Genomic DNA, 14,667 nt, shown 5'->3' with positions numbered 1-14,667 from the left:
AGGGCAGAGCAGGGCCCGCCCCCCCCCCTTCTGAAGGGTGGGGTTGGGACCCCTCAAACCCCATCATCAACGGGGAGCCCCAGCCTGCTCCTTCACCCCCTTGCCCCTGCCCCTCATCCTCTTTGCAGAGGGCAGGGGCTATCCACTCTCCCCAGCACTGGGGTGTGCCCCCCTGCCCCACCCCTCCCCATTCTGGCCAGGGGCCGTCTCCCCCCTCCCTGCCCCAGGCCAGGCTTTACCTTGAAGAGGGCGGAGAGCTGGGAGCCCCCCTGGACGCGCGGGATCACCCAGCGAATGGCCTTGAGGGTAGGCTGCAGCTCCACGGTCTGCTCGGGGCTGCTCAGCTCCTGGGACAGGCTGGGGGAGAGGACAGAGCCAGGGGTGGGGACTGACCCTGCCGGAGCCAGGCCCCAGTGAGGTGTCTCTGGGCCCAGGCCCGCCAGCCGCTGGAGAAGGGCTGCCTCTAACCCCCCCGCCCCGCCCCGCATGCAGCTCCCCATACTAGAGGGGAGACCCACCGGGAGCCCATGTCACCCACCTGACGACCCCCTTCGGCACCGGCAGCTGGACTCGCACGTTCAGGGCCTGGCTGGAGGGAAGGGAAAGCGGTGAACTGGGGCCAGGAGGGCAGCGGCTCCCCGCAGCCTGGGAGCCAGCTCAGAGGCTGGGGGCATGGATGGCAGGGGCCATCCCCACCCCAGGGAGCCCCCCAGCTCACCGGGCTCTTACCTTCTGGGCGCCAGATCACAGCGGAGCTTGAGGTAAACACGGAGCCTGTGGGGAGATGGGAACGGTGAGTGCCGAGGGGCTAGGCCGAGGGGCATTGTGCTCCCGGCTGCAGCCTCACTCACCTGCCCGTGGGGTCCCGCTCCAGGGTGGGGAAGAGCTGGAAGGGCAGGGCCGAGGGGATGTCGTCTGACAGCTGGTACTGCATCAGTGGGAGCTGGGGAGAGCAGAGCAGGATCAGGCCGGGCCCCCCAGGGCCACACCGGGGGCCGGGCCCCCAGCTGCAGGCCATGGGGCTGCAGGGAGGGGTCAGGCCAGGCTCTGGGGCTCACCTCCCCCTGGCTGGGATTGACCTTCAGGATGCGGCTGCTCTCAAACTCGTCCAGCTTCACGGAGCTGTGGAAGGCGCATTGGTCGGCGCGGACGGCGGTGCCGTAGCCTGCGGGGGGAGGGGGGGTCAGAGCCGGCGGGGGGGGGTCAGAGCCAGGGCCCCCCCACCAGGCGGAGCAGAGACCTGCGTCCGGCCACTCACCTCGCAGCTCTGACTTCCCCACACAGAACTCCTCCGTCAGCCCGATGCGCAGCTCTGCGGGGAGAGGGGCGAGCGTCAGGGGAGAGCTGCCCCACGCCCTGCTCCCGCCGCGCAGGGGGTATGTCTACACTGACGTTAAACCCCCACGGCTGGCCCGCGTCCGCCAACGCAGGCTCACGGGGCGGCAGGCGTTACTCACCGGAGCAGCTGGGCAAGTAGCTCTTGAGGCGGATTTCTCCCTGGATGTCAGCCTTCATGGGGGTGCCCTGGGCGGGAAGCAGGGGACGGGGGTGAGTCCCAGACAGTAACCAGCGTGGTGGGGACAAGGCCCCAGCTGGGGGGTGGGGGGCTGGGGCATTACTAAGACCCTGTGGATCCATGATGTGGGGCTGCGGACTGGGGCCCAGGACTCCGCTGGACACCTCCCCCTCCTGCCCCTGACTCACGTTGGCCGCGATGATGACCGTCAGCCTCTCCACCACGTCCAGAAACACCTCGTTCCTCGTGCCCTGGGGGGAGAGATGGCTGGGCATTGAGCGACCGCTGTGGGTGGGGCCCTGCCCCCCCACCATGGGGAAGGTGGATCCGTGCACCCTTCCCCTGCCCCCCACGGAGGGGCTGGTGTGACGTAGGGGGGATTTTCCCTTATGTTGTATGTGAGCCTATGTGAATCTTACTGTTTCGCATGAATGCTGTGTGCGCCTCGGTTTCCCTGTGTATTGCACCAATGTCTAGAGAGTGGGAATAAGGGGGTGTGACTTCTGTGGGGGCTCCTCCAGCTGCCTGCAGGGAGGGATGCTGTGGCTGCCTCTTCGTCACCTGAGACCCAGGAGGGGGATGCAACCAGGTGACTCTTGGCCCAGGAAAGGGAGACAAAGGCCGGAGGAGGAGCAGCGGGCCGGGCAGGGGCCAGGCAGCTGGAAGGAGTCGGTCTCGGCTGGCTTGGGGCGCGGCGGGAGGGCAGAGGCCTGGCTTTGGGCTCCCTTCACCCCAAGGCGGACTTGGCTGAAAGTCCCCGATTTCTGTGCTAACGAGCTCTGCCCTACGCTGTGTCCCTGTCGTCTAATAAACCTTCTGTGTTACTGGCTGGCTGAGAGTCCCGTCTGACTGCGGAGTTGGGGGGCAGGACCCTCTGGCTTCCCCAGGACCCTGCCTGGGTAGACTCGCTGGGGGAGGCGCACGGAGGGGCAGAGGAGGCTGGAGGCTCCGAGGTCAGACCCAGGAAGGGGGAGGCCGGGGGAGCTGTGTGTCCTGCAGACAGGCTGCTCCCCGAGGGGAGACTCCCCCAGAGTCCTGCCTGGCTTCGTAGGGAGCAGCTCCAGAGCATCGCCCGGGGACCCCACGACAACTGGCCTGTTCCGTGCCGGAGGAAGGGGTAGTGCTCACTGTTGGGGGGTTCGGGGGGTGTCTCACCTGGTCCCCGTGGGGGGGCAGCACAGGGCGGCTGGCGGCCGAGCTCGGAGCCACTTTGCTTTGCTGCGTCTCTGCTCCAAACTGAAACCAAAGGGGCCAGGGTCAGAGCAGGGCCCCAGGATGGAGCCCTGGGGCAGGAGGGGCCCTGGGGAGTGCTCAGGGGCACCAGGTACCCCATGGCCTGACCCCTCTCAGGGTAACATTTTCCCTAGAGGAGCCACTGCCCTGAGCTCAGCCATGCGGGGGAGAGACCCCCAGTCTGGGGGGGGGGGTGGGATCAGGCAGTCACTGTCTGGGGGGATTTGGGGCCCGGGCTCACAAGGCAACACTGCCCAGGGGGTGCTAAGGGGGGAGAGGGGACAGGGGGGAGGACTCGGGGACTGGGTTCCCCAAGCCCAGGGGGTCTGGGGGGGGGGAATTCGGGGGCTGTTCTCACCAAGCCGACGCTGCCCAGGGGGTTCGGAGGCTGTGCTCACCAAGCCAAGAGGGGTGCTGAGGAGGGAGAGGGGATGGGGGGAGGACTCAAGGACTGGGCTCCCCAAGCCCAGGGGGTGCTGGGGGGTCGGAGACACGGGGGGGGAATTTGGGGGGGCTGTTCTCACCAGGCCGACGCTGCCCAGGGCCAGCAGGCTGAAGCCCTTGCTGTGCACAGGCTCTGTCTGGATGAAGTTGCACAGCACATCCGGCGCCGTGGTCTGCACGTAGCCGTAGTCCTGGGGGGGGAGGGGGGGCACAGCGTGAAGCGGAGGGGCTGGCTACGCCCCCGCCCCCGGCAAGGGAGGCCAGTGCTGCGTGCTTCCCCGCAGCAGTGCCCCAGCTCGGGGGTCTGACCCAGGGACCTTCCCTGCGGCAGCGCCCCCCCCACCCCCCCCCACACACCAGCATCTCGTCCAGCAGCTCGTAGATGAGAGCGAAGTTGAGGCTGACGGTTTTCTCGCTGAGGGAGCCACAGTAATCGCGGACCAGCGTCACCAGCCTGCGGGAAGGGAGGGAGACAGGGGTGAGGACGCGGATGGCTGCTGCCCCCAGTCCCTGCCCCAGGTCCCCCTGCCGGCACCCACACCTGGGGCTGTGGCTTGTCCCCCCGTCTGCCCTCTCCCCAACCCGGGCTCACTCCCACCCACCCCCCCCGACATGCCCGCCTCACCGGTTCAGGAACTCGATGATGGTGAAAGGGGAAACGTCGTGCCCCGTCGTGGCCACGAAGTAGAGGCCGGCGTGACGCACGTGGACGAAGTGCAGCCCCTCGTGCGCCTGCAGGGAGGGGAGCAGGCGGGGGAAACACAAGCAGAGTTAGACAGACCCCCTCCCCCACCAGGGCAATGCCTCGCCCCCCGTTACCCCTCGGACATGTCCCCTGTTCCCATAGCGATACTAGAGATGTTCCCCGCTTCTGTTACCATAGAGACGCTTACTTCATCCCCATAGCGGTACCCCCTCCCCTGTTACCACAGAGACACTTAACCTGCCCCATTGTGGTGCCATTCACTGGCCACCCCCCGCCCCGCCCCGCCCCAGTACCATGAAGACGGGGGCCTGGTCCCTGGGCAGGGCTGTGATCTTCCTATAGAAAGTGTCCACCAGATCCGTGCTGCCCCCGCTGGCCTCGCCGCGGACTCGAGGAGTGGGTTAAGGAGAAATGACCCCATCAGGGTGCAGGTGGCTGTGAGCTTCCCCCAGCAGTGCCCAGCTGGAGCCCCTGAGTCTGGGCGGCCCCCCAGCAGTGGCCTTCCCAGGGCAGGGTGATCTGCGGGACGTCTCTGGGGGAGGAGGTTCCCGGGGGGTGGGGGGGACAGTATCCGGAAGAAGGGGACCCGTGGTGAGGAGAGGGGGGATATGACCCCTGGCATGGGGCCTGTGGGGGTGGTTTAGGTGGAACTTGGAGGGGGGCACGATACAGCCCTTGGGGAGGAGCTGATCTTGGGGGCGCTGAGGGGGGTTATTTCAGGAGCCATGTGGGGGGCAGTCGGGGGCTCCAGGGGGGACACGTGGGGCGGCCTAGGGGGCAGGATACAGTCCTTGTGGACGAGTCTGTCTCCCTTGGAGGAGAGAATGAAAATCTGAGACAACATCACAGAGCCTGCCGGGATGGGGGGAAGGAGAGAGTGTGAGCGGGACCCGCCTCCAACCCCGGGGCCCTGCCCCTGCCCCAACCTCTGGGCCCCCCTTTCCCTGATACCCAGCCCCCAACCTGTAGCCCCGCCCCTGCAGCCCTGCCCCCCACCGCTGGGGCCCCGCCCCTGCCCCAAGACCCCGCCCCCAACCTGTAGCCCCGCCCCTGCAACCCTGCCCCCACCTCTGGGGCCCCGCCCCTGCCCCAAGACCCCGCCCCCAACCTGTAGCCCCGCCCCTGCAACCCTGCCCCCCACCCCTGGGCCCCGCCCCTGCCCCAAGACCCCGCCCACAACCTGTAGCCCCGCCCCCAACGTCTGGGACCCCGCCCCTTTCCCCCAACCCCGGAACCGCACCCCTTGACCCCGCCCCTTCCCCGGGCGACCCGCCCCCACCCCTAGACCCCGCCCCCTGCCCCGGGGCCCCGCCCCCTGCTCCAACCTGCCCCGGCTCCGCCCCTGCCCCCCGAGCTCCCGCCCGCAGGAACCCTCCCTGGGCCCCGCCCCCTGCTGCAGGGGCCCCCCCAGGCCCGCCCCGGGGTCGCGGCCCCTTTAAGTGGGGGCGGGGCTTGCGGGGGGGTCCCGCTGGGTCCGCTCGAACCTGGGTCCGGCGCGGGCCGCTGCGCAGTCACGTGACGGCGACGCGTGGGCGGGGCCTCCGCACGACGCTCTGCCCGAGCTGCGATTGGCGGGCTGGGCGGGTCACGTGCCGGGCACTGGTTGGCCCGGGGCGGGCACGTGGCAGGAGGCGGGTCTCTAGTTTCGCGCCACTTTTGGTTGCGGCGGCGGCAGCGGCGAAAGTCCGGAGCGGTGCTGGGCGGCAGCGGCCGGGACGGACCCCGACGGGGACCCGTAGCCGACGGGCCGCGAACGGCCGGGACGGACCCCGACGGGGACCCGTAGCTAGCGCGCCGCGAACGGCCGGGACGGACCCCGACGGGGACCCGTAGCTAGCGCGCCGCGAACGGCCGGGACGGACCCTAGCGGGGACCCGTAGCCGACGGGCCGACAGTGCCTAGGCCTGAGGGACCCTCCCCCCGCGCTATGGCGCCCAGAGACTACGCCGCGGAGAAAGGTGGGTGGTGCCCACGCGGCCGGCCCGGGGGCCTGGCAAGATCCCATTGGCCGCGAGTCGGAGGAGGGGGCGGGCCTCGGGCTGCCATTGGCGGCCGGGGGATCCAATTCCCGCGCGGCGGGACGCGGCATCGCCCCGGAAGTGACGTCACGGCGGAGCCTCCGCGGCCGGCTTAACTGTGTCCGTCCGCGGAGGGATCCGGGAGCGCGCCGGCTCCGCCGTGACGCTGAGTTTACACGGGGGTACCCATGGGTGGGGCTGGGCCAGGGAGGTTACGGGGGAGGGGCCTGGAGGGGGGATGGGTGGCACATTGGGGTCGGTACGGGGAGGGTGGGGGGTGCCGTGGGGGGAGGCTGGTGTAGGGAGGGGCGTTGGGGGGCGGGGGGGTTGGGGGGCTGGAGGGGGGATGGGTGGCACATTGGGGTCGGTACGGGGAGGGTGGGGGGTGCCGTGGGGGGAGGCTGGTGTAGGGAGGGGTGTTGGGGGGCTGGGGGCTGCAGCAGGAGGGGGGGTTGGGGGGCTGGAGGGGGGATGGGTGGCACATTGGGGTCGGTACGGGGAGGGTGGGGGGTGCCGTGGGGGGAGGCTGGTGTAGGGAGGGGCGTTGGGGGGGCGGGGGCTGCAGCAGCAGGAGGGGTTGGGGGGCTGGAGGGGGGATGGGTGGCACAGTGGGGTCGGTACGGGGAGGGTGGGGGGTGCCGTGGGGGGAGGCTGGTGTAGGGAGGGGTGTTGGGGGGCGGGGGGGTTGGGGGGCTGGAGGGGGGATGGGTGGCACATTGGGGTTGGTACGGGGAGGGCGGGGGGTGCCGTGGGGGGAGGCTGGTGTAGGGAGGGGTGTTGGGGGGCGGGGGGGCTGGAGGGGGGATGGGTGGCACATTGGGGTTGGTATGGGGAGGGCGGGGGGTGCCGTGGGGGGAGGCTGGTGTAGGGAGGGGTGTTGGGGGGCTGGGGGGTGGGGGCTGCAGCAGGAGGGGGGGTTGGGGGGCTGGAGGGGGGATGGGTGGCACATTGGGGTTGGTACGGGGAGGGTGGGGGGTGCCGTGGGGGAAGGCTGGTGTAGGGAGGGGTGTTGGGGGGCGGGGGGGTTGGGGGGCTGGAGGGGGGATGGGTGGCACATTGGGGTTGGTACGGGGAGGGCGGGGGGTGCCGTGGGGGGAGGCTGGTGTAGGGAGGGGTGTTGGGGGGCTGGGGGGTGGGGGCTGCAGCAGGAGGGGGGGTTGGGGGGCTGGAGGGGGGATGGGTGGCACATTGGGGTTGGTACGGGGAGGGCGGGGGGTGCCGTGGGGGGAGGCTGGTGTAGGGAGGGGTGTTGGGGGGCTGGGGGGTGGGGGCTGCAGCAGGAGGGGGGGTTGGGGGGCTGGAGGGGGGATGGGTGGCACATTGGGGTTGGTACGGGGAGGGTGGGGGGTGCCGTGGGGGGAGGCTGGTGTAGGGAGGGGTGTTGGGGGGCTGGGGGGTGGGGGCTGCAGCAGGAGGGGGGTTGGGGGGCTGGAGGGGGGGATGGGTGGCACATTGGGGTTGGTACGGGGAGGGTGGGGGGTGCCGTGGGGGGAGGCTGGTGTAGGGAGGGGTGTTGGGGGGTGGGGGCTGCAGCAGGAGGGGGGATGGGTGGCACATTGGGTTGGTACGGGGAGGGTGGGCGGGTGCCGTGGGGGGAGGCTGGTGTAGGGAGGGGCGTTGGGGGGCTGGGTGTGGAGTAGGTTGTTGCTGGGAGGTTTGGGGGGGTTGGTGCCATCGTGGGGGTTGGTGGGAGGAAGTGGGGGGGCAAATCGGTGCATGGGGGGGGTTTCCCGGCTTGACTTTCTCTCTCTCTCTCCCCCCTCAGAGAAGGTGAAGCGCTTCTTGCAGGAATTCTTCCGGGATGGCGAGCTCGGCAAGAAAGTGTTCCCGTATCGGGACCAGCTGGTAAGGAAACCCCCCTTCCTCCCTCCACCCCACAACACCTCCCACCTGCCCCAAAGCTCCCGGCTTCCCCATCGTCCCTCCCAGCAGGGGGTGCTGCAGGCAGCTGTGGGTCTCCCGCAGCTCAGCCCAGCACCCCTCCTGCCCCCCACCCCCAGGTGTCTCTGGCTCACCGGGAGCAGGTGGCCCTGTACGTTGACCTGGACGAGGTGGCCGAGGAGGACCCCGAGCTGGTGGACGCCGTGTGTGAGAACGCCAAGCGCTATGGCCGCCTCTTCGCCGACGCTGTGCACGAGCTGCTGCCCCAGCACAAGGAGCGGGAGGTGAGGGGCACTAGGGAGAGAGGCCGGGGCGGGAGTGGGAGGCCGGGGCCATGCCCCCGCTTCACAGAGCCCTTGTCCACCCCCCAGGTGGTAAACAAGGACGTCCTAGATGTGTACATCGAGCACCGGCTGATGCTGGAGCAGCGTGGCCGGGACACAGGGGAGACGCACAGGCCCCAGAACCAGTACCCCCAGGAGCTGCTGCGCCGCTTGTGAGTGCCTGGAGCCAGGGGGGCTCTGACATCTCTGGCTCCCTCCCCCCACCTCTAGGCCCCTGGATCTCCCAGCCCTCCCCACGCAGGGAGCTGGGCTCTGGGTCCCTTAAATACCCTGTCCCTAACTCCCTGCCTCTCCCTCCTGCCCCAGCGAGCTGTACTTCAAGGCCCCGTCGGGCTCCAAGGCCCGCGTGATCCGGGACGTGAAGGCCGACTGCATCGGGAAGCTGGTCACCGTCCGTGGCATCGTCACCCGGGTCACCGAGGTCAAGCCCATGATGGTGGTGGCCACTTACAGCTGTGACCAGTGCGGAGCAGAGACCTACCAGCCGGTGAGCGGGCGGGGAGTGGAGCTGCCGCCTGTCTGTCAGCTTGGGGGAAGCTGATGGGGCCGAGCGTCCTGTCACGGAGCTACGGGACCAGTGCGGTCTCTTGGGGGAACCTCTTTGATGTGCCAGACCCCTCAGGGGCCTCCAGGGAAAGCCACCCGGCCTCACCGCCTCCATGAGCTCTGGTCAGTGAGTCAGACGGAGACTGAGCCTTGGGAGAGATGCCTGTTCCGCAGGGACCAGCGCACCCCAGCCAGTGCTGACAGCGACGCTTAAGGCAACGGACCCAGCACGGGAGGTCCAGGGTTTAGCACAGAGAATGGAAGGGTGAAGCGTCGTGCGATCTGCTCAGCCCAGGACAATTCCCCAAGCCAGGCTTTAGGAGATCCCCGTTTTCAGAGTCTCTCTGACTTCCTTCCTGGCCAGACGCCAGCACTTCTCCCTCACCTCCCACCTTCCCGGCCTTTGTTCTTCAGCTGGGGTCTCTGCTCAGTCACTGTGTCTCTGGCCCTCTTGTGGGTTTGGGTCTGTTTCATCCGGTTCCTTAACAAGGCTGTTTCCTCTCCCAAGACCAGGAGGTGACACGCACACCTGTGTCTTTCAGTCTGCCCTCAGAGTAAACTTAACCCCCTTTCCCTCAGTGGGTAGCCAGGTAACCCCCAGGGGAAACTGAGGCACGTATAGGCCTCATTAAATAACTACAAACATTCCCAGTTTGTCGTGTCCCCCCCACCTGGGCGTGGGGGAGCATCCGAGTCCCCTGTTCAGACACCGGGTGGGGGTGTGTGTGGCTGACCCTCTTCCTCTCCCCCCCTCCCACCCCCAGATCCAGTCCCCGACTTTCATGCCGCTGATCATGTGCCCAAGCCAGGAGTGCCAGACCAACCGCTCTGGGGGGCGTCTCTACTTGCAGAGCCGCGGCTCCAAGTTCATCAAGTTTCAGGAGCTGAAGATGCAGGAGCATGTGAGTCTGGGGTGAGGGGGGTTTCCAGGCTGGGGAGGGGAGTTGGGGCATGTGACTGGGGGCCCCAAAGATTGATATGGGCTCCCCGATGTGCCCCCCCATTTGGTTATGGGGTTTTTGCCAGAGTTGGGGGGCTGGTCCCCTGATGGGGGGTGCAGCTGGATCGGGGCTTTTTTCTACTCTTTCCCCCATGCAGAGCGACCAGGTGCCGGTGGGGCACCTCCCGCGCTCCATCAGCGTGGCTGTGCACGGCGAGAACACGAGGCTGGCCCAGCCTGGGGACCACGTCAGCATCACCGGCGTCTTCCTGCCCCTGCTGAGAGCTGGCTTCCGGCAGATGGCCCAGGTGAGAGCGGGAGAGGAGGGTGGGGGGCAGGGCCAGATCAGAGGGGCTGGAGCAGGGGGCTGGGCTTGAGTGGAAGGGAGGTGGTTGGGCCAGGTGTCCCTGCCAGTTGCTGAGGGTAGTTCTGGGGGGATGGAGGGGAGGGGAACCTTTCACCCCATGGGTGGGTGCTGGGCGGGTCGCCTGGGTTGGGCCTGGCTGGGCGAGTCACCTGGAGTGACGCACCCCCTGCTCCCCCCAGGGGCTGATCTCCGAGACCTACCTAGAGGCGCATCGCATTGTGAAGATGAACAAGAGCGAGGAGGACGAGCTGGGGTCAGGGGAGCTAACGGAGGACGAGCTGCGCCAGATCACAGGTGACCCCTCTCCCCGCCCATAGCCCTGTTCATCCCCTGCCCTCTCCCTCCGCCTGCCCCCGGGGAGCCACGCCAACTCCACCGCCCTGCGGCACCTCCTGCCAGCCACTGGGCATACTGAGTGCGGGGCAGCTGATGGAGGAGGAGCAGGGCCTGCTCGTGGGTGAGATCTCCCCTGTATAGCGCTGTTTGCCCCTCCTGCTAGCAGCCCCCACACCCTGGCCTGGTTGGGGGGCAGGGGGGAATCATGGATCAAGGACCCCAGCCCTGATGACTCCCCCACCCCCGCTGTGTGCAGAGGAGGATTTCTACGACAAGCTGGCAGCCTCCATCGCCCCTGAGATCTATGGGCATGAGGACGTGAAGAAGGCCCTGCTCCTGCTGCTGGTGGGGGGTGTGGACCGCAATCCCCGGGGCATGAAGATTCGGGGTGAGTCTGAGGTGGCGGGGATGGATCCCTGGGGTGAGGAAATTCAGGGAGGCTGCAGGGGAGGAGCGCTGCAGGGAGGGGGGGGTGTCTGGGGTGGGTGTGGGGGGGCCTGCTCTGATGCTAACCCAGCTCCTCGCGGTCTTCCTCCAGGGAACATCAACATCTGCTTGATGGGTGACCCGGGCGTGGCCAAGTCCCAGCTGCTCTCGTACATCGACCGCCTGGCCCCTCGCAGTGAGTAACAGCCCACCCCAGGGGTTAGGGGGCACTGGGGCCCAGCTGGGTGGGGCATTCAGGACCCCACAGGTGCATCCTCCAGGCGCTTCCCAGCAGTGATGGGGATGGGGACCCTAAGGCTGTGTCCCTCCGACTCCCATCTCTCCCCCCTTCCCCAGGTCAGTACACGACGGGGCGCGGCTCGTCGGGCGTGGGGCTGACAGCCGCTGTGCTGCGGGACCCGGTGACGGGGGAACTGGCCCTGGAGGGTGGGGCGCTGGTCCTGGCCGACCAGGGTATCTGCTGCATCGACGAGTTCGACAAGATGCTGGAGAGCGACCGCACGGCCATCCATGAGGTGATGGAGCAGCAGACCATCTCCATCGCCAAGGCGGGCGTGCTGGCCACCCTCAACGCCCGCTGCGCCATCCTGGCGGCCGCCAACCCCGCCTTCGGGCGTTACAACCCCACGCGCAGCCTGGAGCAGAACGTGCAGCTGCCGGCGGCCCTGCTCTCCCGCTTCGACCTGCTCTGGCTGATCCAGGACCGGCCTGACCGGGACAACGACCTGCGGTGAGAGCCCGGGGGGCCCCCTCTCCACTCAGGGCCGGGGTGGGGCGTCCGGGCAGCAGTGCTAACGTGTGTCGCCCCCGCAGGTTGGCCCAGCACATCACCTACGTCCATCAGCACAGCCGGCAGCCACCCTGCACCTTCCAGCAGCTTGACATGAAGCTCATGAGGTGAGAGCTTGGCCTGGCCTGGGAGGGGAGTGGGGGCTGGGAGCCAGGACTCCTGGGTTCTCTCCTCCGCTCTGGGAGAGGAGCGGGGGGGGGGGGGGGGGTGTGGCTGGGAGCCAGGACACCTGAGATATTCCCCCGCTCTGGCAGGGGATGTTGATGAATTGAAAGTAGTGCACACTGTAAAATATAATCCTAGCTATATCTATAAAAGGATGGGGTCTAAATTGCCTGTTAACACTCAAGGAAGAGATCTTGGAGTCACTGTGGATAGTTCTCTGCAAACATCCACTCAGTGTGCAGCAGCCGTCAAAAAAGCGAACAGAATGTGGGGAATCATTAAGAAGGGGAGAGATAATCAGACAGAAAATATCATGTTGCCTCTCTATAAATCTATGGTATGCCCAGGGCTTGAATACTGTGCTGATGTGGTCGCCCCATCGCAAAAATCATCTAGTGGGACTGGAAAAGGTTCAGAAAAGGGCAACCGAAATGATTAGGGGTGTAGAACGGCTGCCGTATGAGGAGAGGTTAATAAGACTGGGACTTTTCAGCTTGGAAGAGACGATTAAGGGGGGTATGATCATGATGGGTGTGAAGAAAGTAAATAAGGAAGTGTTGTTTACTCCTCATAACAAAAGAACTAGGGACACTCAATGAAATTAATAGGAAGCAAGTTTAAAACTAACAAAAGGAAGTATTTTTTCACCTGTGGAACTCCTTGCCAGAGGATATTGTGAAGGCCAAGACTATAACAGGGTTCAAAGAAGAACTAGATACGTTCCTGGAGGACAGTCCAGCAATTGGCTATTAGCCAGGATGGGCAGGGATGGTGTCCCTAGCCCCTGTTTGCCAGGAGTTGGGAATGGGCGACAGGGGATGGGTCACTTGATTCCCTGTTCTGTTCTTCCCTTTGGGGCCTCTGCCACGGGGCACTAGGCTGGATGGACCTTTGCTCTGACCCAGTCGGGCCGTTCTTAAGTTCGCCAGCTCTGGGAGGGGAGTGCGTTATATCAGGGAAAGGGGGGGCTGGGAGCCAGGGTTCTATGCCCAGGTCTGCCCCGTGCATCCTGCTGGGGAGGGCAGATTCTCCCCCCGCATATAACCCGTCTTCCCCCTCCCCCAGGCGCTACATCAACCTGTGTAAGCGGAAGCAGCCGGCCGTCCCGGAGGCGCTGGCCGATTACATCACAGCCGCCTACGTGGAGATGCGCAAGGAGGCCTGGGCCAGCAAGGACACGACTTTCACCTCGGCCCGCACCCTGCTGGGCATCCTGCGCCTGGCCAGCGCCCTGGTGAGCCCCAGCTCGGGGCAGGGAGTGGGGCGGGGAGGGGGGCAGTGTCGTTCCCGGCTTCACAGGGCTAAAGTGCTGACATGCAGGTGGCTGGCGTCTGTGTGCTACTGCAGTGTGGGGGCTTGCAGCTCTGGGGGCCACTGGCGTCAGCAGGCTCCCCCCCTGGCCGGCCTGCGGCCAGGGGCAGGGCAGAGGGGGAGGTGCCCGGCGCTGGGGCTTGGCCACCTGGAGCAGGAACCGCTCGTCCCGCCCCCCAGACAGTCCCAGAGGCTCCAAAGTGCTGTTCGTGCAGGTACCGTGGGCAGCCGTCTACTGCCGAGTCAGCGCTTCGCGAGCCCCCCCCGGACGCCCCATCGGGGGGACCCCTCTCGGCTGCAGGGAGGGACCCAGAGGCCCTGGGGCTGCGCTTCGGGTCCTGCAGCGGCCAGGCCCCCCTCCCCCGGGGGGGTGGAGCCCCCGCCAGGCTGAGCGGCTCGGGATTGGCAGGGGTTTGGTCAGTAGCTGGAAACAGCCCGGGGCATTGCCCCTCATCTCAGTCTGCCGGGGCGGGCGCAGTGCGCCGGGGATGGACGGGCGCTGGCGGTCAAGCATTTCCTGGGTGCTGGGGCAGAGCCAGCGCCCCACGCTGACGCCCTCCCCATGCCGCCTCCCCTCCAGGCCCGGCTGCGGCTGGTGGATGTGGTGGAGAAGGAGGATGTGAATGAGGCCATGCGGCTCATGGAGATGTCCAAGGACTCGCTGCTGGGGGACAAGGGTCAGCAAACCAGGTGAGACGTGGGGTTCATGCCCCCTAATGCTGACCCGCTGAGGCAGGGCTCCCGTCCCCGAAGACTCCTCCCCACACACACACATCCAGGGGTCCTGCTAGGGGCAGGGTGCTCTGGAATAGGGGTGCGTTCCCGCTCAGGGAGTGGGGTGTTCCCATGGCTCCATTTTTCTCTCTCCCTTCCCCCCACCCCCCTAGTCCGAAGGAAGCAGCAGATGGGATCTTTTGGGGGGGGCGTTCCCCGAGGCTGGGACTGGGGGCAGTGCAGGAAGGGGTTCATGGAGGCTGGCAGTGGAGTGGGGGTGCGCCCGGAGGCTGGCGCCGGGACTGGGGCAGCGCTGACAATTTCCCCCTTTCCCCAGGACACAGCGGGCGGCTGATGTGATCTTTGCAGCTGTGCGGGAGCTGGCGGGCGGGGCGGGCGGGCGCTCAGTGCGCTATGCCGAGGCCGAGCAGCGCTGCATCTCCAAGGGCTTCACCCCCGCCCAGTTCCAGGCTGCGCTGGACGAGTACGAGGAGCTGAATGTGTGGCAGGTGAACCAGGCCCGGACCCGCATCACCTTCATCTGAGCCTGTGGGGCACAGGAGGGGAGATCCCTGTCCCCGGCTGAGCCCAGCTCACTCTGCATCCCCGGGGGCTGGGCTGTACCCAAGCGGGGAGGCCCCCTTCATGTGGTAGCTGGCTTCAGCCCCCTGCAGTGGGGGGGAGATGCATAGCCTCCGTGGGGTGCACATCCCATGCCAGGTCCTGGGGTACAGTTGGTCCCAGAGCCCCCCATGGAGCTGGGCAGTGCCCCATGGACCCCTGTTTTGTGCCGAAGGGGTGGGGGAGGCCAGGCCTGTGTCGTGGGGACTCCTGCCCGGGGCTCCCTGTCATTGCAAAGGCGATTTGTTCAGCTTTTTCTCTTACCAATAAACTAGTGTTTGTATGTTA

At 67.1% G+C, this 14,667-nt stretch overlaps 2 protein-coding genes across 4 annotated transcripts in view; one reads left to right on the top strand and one right to left on the bottom strand.

Moving 5' to 3' along the window:
- Window positions 1-5,724, bottom strand: part of AP4M1 (adaptor related protein complex 4 subunit mu 1) — an 8,139-nt gene extending 2,415 nt beyond the window's left edge. Inside the window, exons 1-15 of one of the 2 annotated variants that reach the window (XM_073326894.1) lie at window positions 5,384-5,724; window positions 4,686-4,751; window positions 4,193-4,287; window positions 3,819-3,925; window positions 3,551-3,647; window positions 3,274-3,384; window positions 2,672-2,752; window positions 1,705-1,767; window positions 1,458-1,524; window positions 1,259-1,312; window positions 1,059-1,165; window positions 852-943; window positions 730-774; window positions 539-589; window positions 240-357 (exon numbers count right to left, since the gene is read on the bottom strand). In XM_073326894.1, coding sequence (XP_073182995.1) covers window positions 240-357; window positions 539-589; window positions 730-774; window positions 852-943; window positions 1,059-1,165; window positions 1,259-1,312; window positions 1,458-1,524; window positions 1,705-1,767; window positions 2,672-2,752; window positions 3,274-3,384; window positions 3,551-3,647; window positions 3,819-3,925; window positions 4,193-4,287; window positions 4,686-4,743 — 1,146 coding nt within the window. In that variant the 5' untranslated portion in view covers window positions 4,744-4,751; window positions 5,384-5,724. The remainder of the gene's footprint in view (window positions 1-239; window positions 358-538; window positions 590-729; window positions 775-851; window positions 944-1,058; window positions 1,166-1,258; window positions 1,313-1,457; window positions 1,525-1,704; window positions 1,768-2,671; window positions 2,753-3,273; window positions 3,385-3,550; window positions 3,648-3,818; window positions 3,926-4,192; window positions 4,288-4,685; window positions 4,752-5,383) is intronic. The other variant, XM_073326893.1, reaches the window with a different exon arrangement.
- MCM7 (minichromosome maintenance complex component 7) lies at window positions 5,539-14,667 on the top strand. Of its 2 annotated transcripts, XM_073326891.1 has the most exons (15): window positions 5,541-5,857; window positions 7,683-7,762; window positions 7,918-8,082; window positions 8,170-8,294; window positions 8,449-8,629; window positions 9,453-9,590; window positions 9,787-9,936; window positions 10,175-10,289; window positions 10,588-10,719; window positions 10,870-10,953; window positions 11,115-11,508; window positions 11,592-11,675; window positions 12,799-12,967; window positions 13,625-13,734; window positions 14,096-14,667. In XM_073326891.1, the coding sequence occupies exons 1-15, from the start codon at window positions 5,827-5,829 to the stop codon at window positions 14,301-14,303; spliced, it is 2,166 nt and encodes a 721-aa protein (XP_073182992.1). In that variant the 5' UTR covers window positions 5,541-5,826; the 3' UTR covers window positions 14,304-14,667. The 2 variants fall into 2 exon arrangements, with proteins under 2 accessions (XP_073182993.1, XP_073182992.1); XM_073326892.1 differs by lacking the exon at window positions 10,588-10,719 and having other exon boundaries at window positions 5,539-5,857.

The sequence above is a fragment of the Lepidochelys kempii genome, unplaced genomic scaffold, assembly GCF_965140265.1.
Source record: "Lepidochelys kempii isolate rLepKem1 unplaced genomic scaffold, rLepKem1.hap2 scaffold_148, whole genome shotgun sequence".
In the NCBI taxonomy this organism is placed as follows: Eukaryota; Metazoa; Chordata; order Testudines; family Cheloniidae; genus Lepidochelys; species Lepidochelys kempii.
This window is presented reverse-complemented; position numbering and strand designations above follow the sequence as displayed.

Bases quoted from the DNA above. Each gene is read 5' to 3' on its own strand.
- MCM7 (XM_073326891.1), top strand. From the start codon at position 5,827: ATGGCGCCCAGAGACTACGCCGCGGAGAAAG. The intron at 9,591-9,786 runs GTGAGTCTGGGG...TCCCCCATGCAG, and splicing joins AGCTGAAGATGCAGGAGCAT to AGCGACCAGGTGCCGGTGGG. The intron at 11,509-11,591 runs GTGAGAGCCCGG...TCGCCCCCGCAG, and splicing joins GACCGGGACAACGACCTGCG to GTTGGCCCAGCACATCACCT.